This window comes from Dendrobates tinctorius, unplaced genomic scaffold, assembly GCF_039654945.1.
Source record: "Dendrobates tinctorius isolate UK_male_01 unplaced genomic scaffold, ASM3965494v1 ptg000111l, whole genome shotgun sequence".
NCBI lineage: Eukaryota > Metazoa > Chordata > Amphibia > Anura > Dendrobatidae > Dendrobates > Dendrobates tinctorius.
Genome location: NW_027361779.1, coordinates 39,853,596 through 39,863,224, shown reverse-complemented (window position 1 = coordinate 39,863,224; position 9,629 = coordinate 39,853,596). Strand labels below are relative to the sequence as shown.

The 9,629-nt window shown below is 46.6% G+C and overlaps 1 protein-coding gene across 2 annotated transcripts; it reads right to left on the bottom strand.

Moving 5' to 3' along the window:
* Positions 1-3,812: 3,812 nt before the first annotated feature.
* Positions 3,813-9,044, bottom strand: TENT5A (terminal nucleotidyltransferase 5A). 2 transcript variants are annotated; one of them, XM_073589683.1, is made up of 3 exons: positions 8,484-9,044; positions 7,475-8,203; positions 3,813-4,182 (listed from the first exon to the last, which is right to left on the bottom strand). In XM_073589683.1, the coding sequence occupies exons 1-3, from the start codon at positions 8,883-8,885 to the stop codon at positions 4,054-4,056; spliced, it is 1,260 nt and encodes a 419-aa protein (XP_073445784.1). In that variant the 5' UTR covers positions 8,886-9,044; the 3' UTR covers positions 3,813-4,053. The 2 variants fall into 2 exon arrangements, with proteins under 2 accessions (XP_073445784.1, XP_073445783.1); XM_073589682.1 differs by having other exon boundaries at positions 3,813-8,203; positions 8,484-9,005.
* Between the last annotated feature and the right edge of the window lie 585 nt (positions 9,045-9,629).

The window sequence follows — 9,629 nt, the reverse complement described above, 5'->3', positions numbered from 1 at the left end:
GTTTTACCTGCGGTTTGCCACCTGGACAATGGAATAGGTGGCAAACCGCAGCAGAATCCGCAGAAACAATTGACATGTCAATTCTTTCTGCGGATTCAAAACCGCAGCTTTTCCGCAGTTAAAAATCCGCAGCATGTGCTCAGCAGAATGTTAATCCCATAGGATAACATGTTACTGTACACTGTCTGCAGAACTGCTGCAGTTCTGCTGCGGTCAAAACCGAAGCGGAACCGCAGCAAAAACCGCAGCGTGTACACATAGCCTTATAGTGCCACAGGCAGCTGAGGTACTCTTCATTGAGATGGAACTGGGATTTAAAGCAGGGGAAAACTACCCTTTTGGACACCCCAAAGAAGCTAGGGCTACACACCCAAGTGACAAAAATCCTTTTTTCACTTGAATTTTCTGAACGTTGCTATCCTGTGACAAGTGTAGACATGTAGCCCCAGCCTTATGTCTATGGCAATCATAAAACATAATTAGGTTCCTAAAAAAAAACTGATCAATGCATTACCATGTCGCTTTGGCACAAATAATAAGAGTTAATGTTAATTACCACCTGATTTCTGCCCTCTCCAGATGGGATGAATGATGTGGGAGCAGATTGTCTGCTTGTACATATTGTTTGACTTGCAATTAATAGTAAATGATAGGTAACAAGTCTCGGTGGCATCCGCCTATTGTGGATCATATTTATGAACTTGTCTAACAAGTTTCTTGTTTTTATTGGATGCAGTAACCACTTGCCATGATAATGACACTGTGATAATGACACATGATGATCTATGGCATTAGCACTCAAGTGTTGAGCGATTATATAAAAATACATTTGTAATCAAACCAGATGTCCTAGGTCCCTCTCACACTGATGTAAACGCGCTGGACTTGTTTTTTATAGGCTCGCTGGAGAGAACCGTAAAAGCCACTTTACGTAACACAATGCACCCTGCCGTCTGTGCACCTTGTCATGTTGTCAGGCTACTTATGCTTTTAGGCCATTTGCTGTCATACAAGAGTGATACATTGCTAGTTCCTATTGTTTGGTGGAAGTCGCAAACCTGCACCGACCACAGGTATATGCTCACAAGCGCGGATCACTCTTCTAGCCTATATTACAGGTAAAACAGACATCATGGTGGTGAAGAAGAGCAGTGTTTTTCCTTAGTAAATGGGCAAATTGAGCGCAAAACTGATTTTCATTTTCCAAAATAACAATTAAATCTAATGACCACAGGCCGGGGGAAACAACAAAGTGTTTTCCTGTGCATTGCCCGGCAATGATGTTTGTTCAGTTGTAATAATATACTTTTTTATGCTGTTACTAGGCAGATGTGCTGAGCGGCAGCAAAACAAGAGCCTGCCTCATCATACTCTCCGGTGTAACAAAAAACATACTGGAGTCAGAGGGAACCCTCATTTAACGGCCACGTTCAGTCACAAAACACATGACAACATACCACGTGATAGGGTAGCAGTCATTATTCTTGAGTGATTGCGCCTTTCACCTCCTGTTGGCATATGTCAAATGACATCACTTCCTGTGCCGGTGACCACAGAGTATATTCTCCTCCCAGACCTAATTGTCAATGTCTGGCATCCAGGTCTGGGGTAAGACAGGAGGGTGTGTACATTGATAGGGCAAAATTCTAAACATGTAGATGGCAGTGCCTAGAGTCTGTTAGCTGAGGCGTAGTTGGGGTAGGACTTCATCTGAGGTCTCCTTCACCTGTCCGTGTTTCCAGTACGTGTGGCATCTTTTTTTCATGGATACCAAATACACCCATTATAACCTATTGCGATCTTCACAAACACCAGGTGTACATGTAAACCAAATGGAGACGTCCATTTTTTTTTCTGGCAGCATGGATGACAAAGGCCAACACAAGTCTATGGGTCCGTTAAAAAACATGTACAGCACAAGGGTGGCATCCGTGTGCTGTACGAGTTTAACATTGAAAGGTGTAGGAGAAGCGTTTGTAACTTCATTCTTTCTTTATCCATTCAGTAAAAACACGGATTGCACACTGATGATGACACCAGTACTGTATTTTCTGGTACCAGTGTTACCCACATGTGTGAAGGGGGCCTGAGAGACTAGTTATTAGGAAAGGTGCATGAAATGAATGGATGTTAGGGGGCAGACATACGGCCGTATTTCTCGTGTGAGGATTGCATTGACTTGAGCTTGGCAGCTGCGTAGAAATACATGACACTGTCACGCTCAGGTCAGGAGAGCTACCGGGCCAGTCTGTGCAGTGCAATGTGATCCTAAGGCCGGGGTCACACATGCGAGGAATACGGCCGGATCTCGCATGTTAATACCCAGCACTGCCGCCGGCACTCGGGAGTGGAGCGTACGGCTCCATGTATTGCTATGCTGTTGCACGCTATGCTCCGGAGTGCCGGCGGCAGTGTCAGGTATTAACATGTGAGACTCAGCCGTATTCCTCACAAGTGTGATCCCAGCCTTCCAACTGCAAGAAACTAGCGCGAATCTCGCACATCAATACCCGGCACTGCCGCCGGCACTCGGACCGAAGTGTGCGGCTGCATGTCTTTCTATGCAGCTGAACGCTCCAGTCAGAACCACCGGAGGCAGTGCCGGGTATTAAGACGCGAGATTTGCTCGAGTATCTCGCATTGCACTCGAAAGAGTGACCCCAGCCTTACTGATAGCCCTTCACAGAACAGGCTGCGGAATGCGGGGTCATTCCTCTTAGGCTGGGATCACACATGCGAGGAATACGGCCGAGTCTGGCATGTTAATACCCGGCACTAACATGCGAGACTCGGCCATACTCCTCACATTTGTGATCCTGGCCTTACAACTGCAATGCAAGTCTCTCGAATCAATGCCCGCACTGCCGCCAGCAGTTAGGACCAGTGCGTTCAGCTGCATAGAAATACATGCAGCTGCACAATCCGGTCCCGAGTGCCGGTGGCAGTTGCAAGTGTGACCCCAGCCTAACATGAGAAATACAACTGTCTGCGCCCTTAGGAAGTTGCACCCTCTCGCTCATAGGACTGTTCAGCTCACAACAGGATTGGCACAGAGCTGACTGCGGAGACGAGGAAAAGCAGCTTGGCACCTGTCGTTAGGCAATGTCATTCTCCATCTTAACCTTGAGGATTAAATCACATTTATTTTTAGAAGAATCTAAGTGGAGAATCTCTTTAGGAAAAATGGCTGAAATGGATATTTAAAGTCTTATTAAAGAGGACTAGGGAGATTTGTCAAATCTAGAGTAAGAGTAAAAGGCAAAGCCCAGCACCCAGATATCAGCTGTCATTTTTCAGAGGCTTTGTGGAACATTGGTTGAAATCGGCAACTGCTCCACTTCTTTTTTTTGCGCTAGTTCTGATTAGAATCCACTGAGGGGAAAGTAAACAGCTAGAGGATTTATTCCTGACGCATTATCCATCCTCTAGCAAATTACCAATTATGGCATTACAATATCAAAAAAAAAAGAAAAAAAAAGTCTTTGACTGTGCTCATGTCCCCAAATATGAAATGGTTGCTTTAAGTGAGAGAGCAGAAGTGTTGTTTTAGGCTATCTACATTGTTAAGTGGGTACAGGGCCAAGTATTTTTGGCAAGTCGGAAGCTAGGCATTTCCTAGCTGACTGCACACATTTGATTGTTAAAAAAAAAAAAAAAAAAAAAAAAAAAAAAAAAAAGTATAAAATAGGATTAATGATGTTTGAGCTCCCACTAGGACACTGTTGTACCAGATGATTCCCAGCCTTGCAGAATTCTACTTTCACATGAATGCTACTTAGTGCCGATTCCAAAGTAAAGACATACAACAGACGTAGAAAAAAATAACTTCTTTATTTACAAAACAAATCCAAATATTGGACGCTGTAAACAAGATTCACAATCCTTTCTCCCAAGTACGGGTGCCAGCAGCCTGTGTCTCCATTCTCTCTCCTGCCTGTCCTTAACATATGGTCAATGTATTCCAAGAGGAGCTGAAGCAAAAGGGCAGATCCTGCAGCTGTGCAGAGGCAGCCTTCACATCGGAGAGCAAGAGCAGCCCAGCTACTTCCCATTTTATACTTTGCAGCCTTTTTCGCTCGCGTGCAACCCCAGATTACTTGACACTGAAATCTCCACTTTGCAAATAAAACCTCGCGTTCTTATATAGATATGTAAAATATATTTCTGCCTTGGCAGAATGCTCTCTAAAAGGACATTTGAAGTCTACAAGGAAATATTTCAAGAAAATAGTTTTTTTGCTTGTTTTGATTTTTCTTTTCTGTTGCATTTTTTTTTTTTTTTTTTAATTGGCAAAGTCATCAACCAACAACATAATACAAGTCATGTACAAAGCATTTTACACGAATCATTTAAAACTCTGAATAAAATATAGGTACGTAAAGTCAAAAGCGTCAGTGTGTAAAGCAAAAATATTAAGGAAAAAAAAAAAAAAAAAAAAAAAAAAAAAAGCACAAAATTTAAACACTGCCTCCCCTACCCCATCCCCTTAGACACGACACCCGTGCAATTTTTTTTTTTGTGCGACGACGTAACAATGGTTTGGCTTGAAAGAGTTCTGATGTTTCATCACATTCGTATTATAGAAGGTTTTATCTCGACATAGATTAGCAATAAATCCATCCGCCACACAAACTGACCAATGGCTGGTGTGTTTAAGGAGTCACGGATTTCAAAGGGGGCTTTGTTTCTCCTAGAAATCCTCCGTTTTCCAACATGCTGGATGACAGACGGGTCATTTTCACTGATTGCTGCAAGTAATGGCTGTACAGAATACAGGCAAAAAAAAAAAAAGTGCTGGGAAACTTTGATAAATAACATAAGGATAAAACAAGTAAATCTATGTCCCGACTGCTTGAATTAAGATCAGCTGCAGTAAAGTGTAAAGTAATGAAAAAAAAAAGTGAAATGTAAGATACAAGTGGAGGGGATAAAAAAAAAAAAAAAATAAATAAAAAGAGAGCATTGTATAATGATTGCAGGTTATCAAATAGTGGTGCTTGTGTCAGGACGCTACGTATTTCCACACCGTCCACTGAGAGATGAGCTATTTGTGCAATGCACAGTTGTGGGAAGAATAGCTATACCCCATTACCAGCTGATCCCATTTCCCCAGCCATCCCCCTGCGTGACATGGGAAGCTATCTATGGATACTGTCAAGCCCCATGTCAATTCTGATTTACTGTCTGGAGGAACCAAGACCTGGGAAATGGTGCTCCTCTCTCCACTATTAATCAAGGAGAGGCTCCTCCGCTGACCAAACAGACAGGAGCCAACACAGAGGAGGCCACAAGTTTCCGTGTAAACAGGGTTGGCAGTGCAATCGCTTTAACAGATCCCGCTAAATTCGCAGGAATGGTGCTACAGTAAACAAGTCAGATTCCTGCTAAGGACTGGATATGTAGAAGAAAAAAAAGCTAGACAGATATTCGATCTAGCAATTTCCAGGACTTTAGACAATGACAGGATTTCAATCCCAGAAAAGAAGAAGCCTTGGGGGCCAGTCAGACTTAACCACTCCACTGCTGGACCCGACTGCACATCAGCTGCCCAGATCAAATAGAATTATTCTACTGGAACTCAAAGGGTCTTTATTTTGGCACTACAGTTCTATCAGACTGGGTCAACGTCATGCAAAACACACTAATCGCTGATATTTCATGCCACTTACACACAAAAAGAAACAAAACAAGAAGTAATAAAATCCAGTTCAACTAACTTCTGCAAAAAGGCAAGTCAGGCCTAGTCATACATGAATATGTGATGACTTCCAAATAAGTCATCCCTCCACAGCGATTTACAATGGGAGACCCTGCAGTCTGCAGAACAAAAGGCCTGGCAGAAGGGTGTCTGCATAGTTGGACTTTAGCAAGTGATTGAGCTGCAGACAATAAATTAATCCTGATATTGAATCTTTCAGTCATGTCTCTGCACATCAGATGGACGCACCAGACTGTAAGAGCAATCACAGGCCAAGAGAATAAAAATCAGAGCGTTAACAAGGGGCTGCGGTATACGGAGGATTACCATACCTTAGTTGTCACCGCGTCCTGCAGAGATGAACATAGGATAGACAAACTGACACCACAACAGCTCCTGGAGGGTTAACACTAGCTAGAGTTATTGGGATAAGGTACTTAAATAAAAGTTACAGTACTAACATTGTAAACGCTGAAACAACTAAGGGAAAGACAGAAATACTGAGCTACAAGAGCGGCCGTGCCATTCAGCGAGAGTTCACATTAAACACCTCTAGTGGTCCTACTATGCTAAACAGACAGAGCCCCGGAAATTCTGCGTCATTTATGGATATCAAGACGGGGGGGGGGGAGGGGTGAATAATCAGGAGAAAAAAAAATATGGTCGCCATCACCATGATAAGAACAGACTTCTAAAATCCACAACTGACTGATGACATCTACTGACACCTCCAAAATGGAGACAAGGGTGGGTGAAAATACCTGGTCGCGGAATCTCCGGCTGAAACCTCATCGGAAGGCTCTCCTAGCGTGAACGCGGTCGACACCTCAAGTGCTACGTTTAGCCCCCCCATAATTCAATAAGTCTCCTTGCTACGGCAAGGAGTCGACAAATGAGAAAAGTATACACAAAGTGTTAGCCAAAAGATATGGCATAACTGCACTGTTCATCACAAGTCCAGGATCATGTTTTTATTTTTAAAGTATTTTAGCTTTGTGAATCCCTGATAAATGTGCGGTTCAATCACAAAGATACGTTGGTCATTGAAGGAAACAGGCACTTTGATACAGTAAATAAACAGGTACACAAGGCGGCTCTCCCCCCCCCCCCCCCCCTCCCTCCCCCTTTTGGGTAGGGTTTCGTTAAGAAATCTTTGGTCCTCGAGTGTTACATTTGCTACTACCTCACTGTCACATTGGTTATAATGCGATTCATGCAGATATCTGGTAAGCATCTCCCAATAACTGTACCACCACCCTGCTGCAGTTCAACGTGTCCAAGAAAGTTTAGTTAGCGAGCAGGCTGGTCATGCATTCACCAAATGCTCGGTCTAGCTAGCCGACGCATCCTCCTTCACGCATTGCTATAGGTCACTGAAATACAGAAGGACATGGTACGAGCATTTACTTCTCTCCACTAATCAACCTCTTACTATCAAATGTAAAGAGCAGGAACTGCCAACCTGCACTTCCTTATCAAGCAAGGCCCCAACCTGCAGGAGGCATTGTCGCATTAATTGACAGGTCGCTTTTGTGCTCTTGGGGGGCTGAACCCAATAAATTAGGAGCTTATCATTCGGATCATGCTCTCATAAATTCTATAGGAACCACAAGCTTCACAAAGATAGAAACCTAGAGCAGATCATCATCACCAAACTCACACCTTATTACATAACTGGGTCTGCCCCTGCTTAATATGGATCTGGAACGCTGCCCATCGTCAGTCTTAATTACAGGGTAACCAAGTGGAGTAGGTATGCTGCTGGCATGTAAAGACAGGCTGCACCTGGGCAATGTAGTAATTACTGAAGTTGGCATCTGCTACATAGGGGGCTGGCTGGTAGTAGCATGTGACGTTGGCTACGTTGGGAATAATGTTCTGTTCTGCCAGTACTCGGATGGCGAGCATGGTGATAAGGCTCAGGGTCTGCCTCCGCTCATGTCCCATGAGGCACACCGTGCTTTCATTGACCACACCATGTAGGGTCATGAGATAGTCATACTTGCGGTCCTCTAAGCCCACGAAGTGATTCTGCAGGTAGCACTCCAGCTTTCTTTGCTGTTCTCCAATGTCTGAGAAGTCAATGAAAAATCGAGAGCACATGTACCTCTGCAAGGACTTCATTTCGGATTCGGAGGCTGCCCTGAAGCCCCTCACCAACAGATTGCAGTACTTAAGAAGGCCACCACCACGGATCTCCTCAGGGTTTCTGGTGGCAATGATCTTGTGACAAAGGTGATCAAAGGCTTCCTGGAAATCCCCATACACACTCTCCCCAATGATGGTCGGGTGGAACGTTTCAGTCATTGGGTTCTCGGAGCACTCATAGAAAAGTAAGAGGGAATCCAGCTTAATCTGAAAGGAATCTACACTGAACTCAAACTGCCTCCTCAAGGAATCCATGAACTTCAGCTCCACATTCTTGCCATGGTTATTGGATAAGGAGATCAGACTCCAGCGGTCGGAATCATTGCAGACCTTCACCATCTTCTGGACATACGCCTCCTGGAATGGGAAAGACAAACATAAGAGATAATTAGTGTCAGGAGCTCAGGAGACTACCCCCCCCCCCCCCCCCCCCCATCTGTGGCCCCCACTGCCAGAAGGAACCAGGGAGGGGAGGGGGGAAAGTCACTGCGATGGAGGACAGATCTGACAGGCAACCAAGAACAAGAGACGATTGGGGATGGGCAGATAGCTGGTAGAACTACAACTCCCAGCAAGCCCTGGAGGGCCACAGGTGGCCGATCCCTCATGTATGTGGGTGCACCAGGTGGGGGGTTACCTTTAGGGTGAGTGGGCTGATCTTCTCCTTGTTAACCCCGTCGGGTAAGAAGTCCAGCAGGCAGTCCAGCACCACGTCCTTCACAGTTTGGAACTCGGCCTCTCCCTTCAAGTCCACGCAGAAGATGAGGTCCAGGTCCTTGTAGCCCAGGCCGCTGTCCTCATGGAGGATGTGACTGGCCGCGGAGCCGTTCAGCCGGACATCCCGGACGCGGATGCTGTGCTCCTCCAGGCGGCAGCGCACCTTCTTCACGATCTGCCGGGGCTTCATCTCCAGAGTGGGGAAGTTCCCCCGGCCGTGGATGGGGATGGTCTCGGTGAGGATGGAGTCCAGGCGCTGCACCTGCTCCCAGCTCAGGACGTTGCAGTTCCCCTGGCATGTGCCGCCTTCCTCGTCTGCCATGGTGAGATGCCGTGCTGCCAGATCCCACGAGCGGTGCGAGTATGAGCCGTACCTGCTGCGCTCACAGTGTATGAGCCGTGCGCAGCCACACTGCTTATATAGGGGGATCGGCTGCAGGCACGGCCACGCCCCCTATTAGCATAGCTATGTGTGGTGGGCGGGGCCGGGCTGTCACACTGTCCCGGGCAGCCTGCGTCATGGAGAGCGCTAATCTTATAATGAGACACGGTGATCACTGTGGGGCAGCCCGGCCGGCGGGGAGAGCGGCCCCTCTGGTACCTCAGGGGCCCACGGACTGGCGCACCACTAGAGGCCCCCACAGCTGCCCAGCCTCTATTATTAGCTGCTACGGTCCACGGACAGCTGACAGATTCGCGAGCGATGACAGACAGACGAAGTCCACCAATCCGAGCGCTATGACGCAAATGCATTCTTCTGACGTCAGCCGCTAATGTGCGCTCCGAGGGAGTGGGCGGGGCCAGGATCTCCCTCAATGAGGCGCTGAGCGCTGGCGTCCCCGCCGTGACAGCCCTGTATACCGCGTGTAGGGGGTCCCCGTGTATGGCGAGCTGCAGGGGGCTTATATACAGCTTGTAGGGGGTCCCTGTGTATGGCGTGCTGCAGGAGGCCTGTATACCGCGTGTAGGGGGTCCCCGTGTATGGCGAGCTGCAGGGGGCTTATATACAGCTTGTAGGGGGTCCCTGTGTATAGTGTGTAGGGGGTCACCGTGTATGGCGTGCAGC

Bases quoted from the DNA above. Each gene is read 5' to 3' on its own strand.
- TENT5A (XM_073589683.1), bottom strand. From the start codon at position 8,885: ATGGCAGACGAGGAAGGCGGCACATGCCAGGGGAACTGCAACGTCCTG. The intron at 8,204-8,483 runs GTAACCCCCCAC...TTCCCATTCCAG, and splicing joins TCAGCCCACTCACCCTAAAG to GAGGCGTATGTCCAGAAGAT. The intron at 4,183-7,474 runs GTCTTTACATGC...GTCCTTTTAGAG, and splicing joins ACATTGCCCAGGTGCAGCCT to AGCATTCTGCCAAGGCAGAA.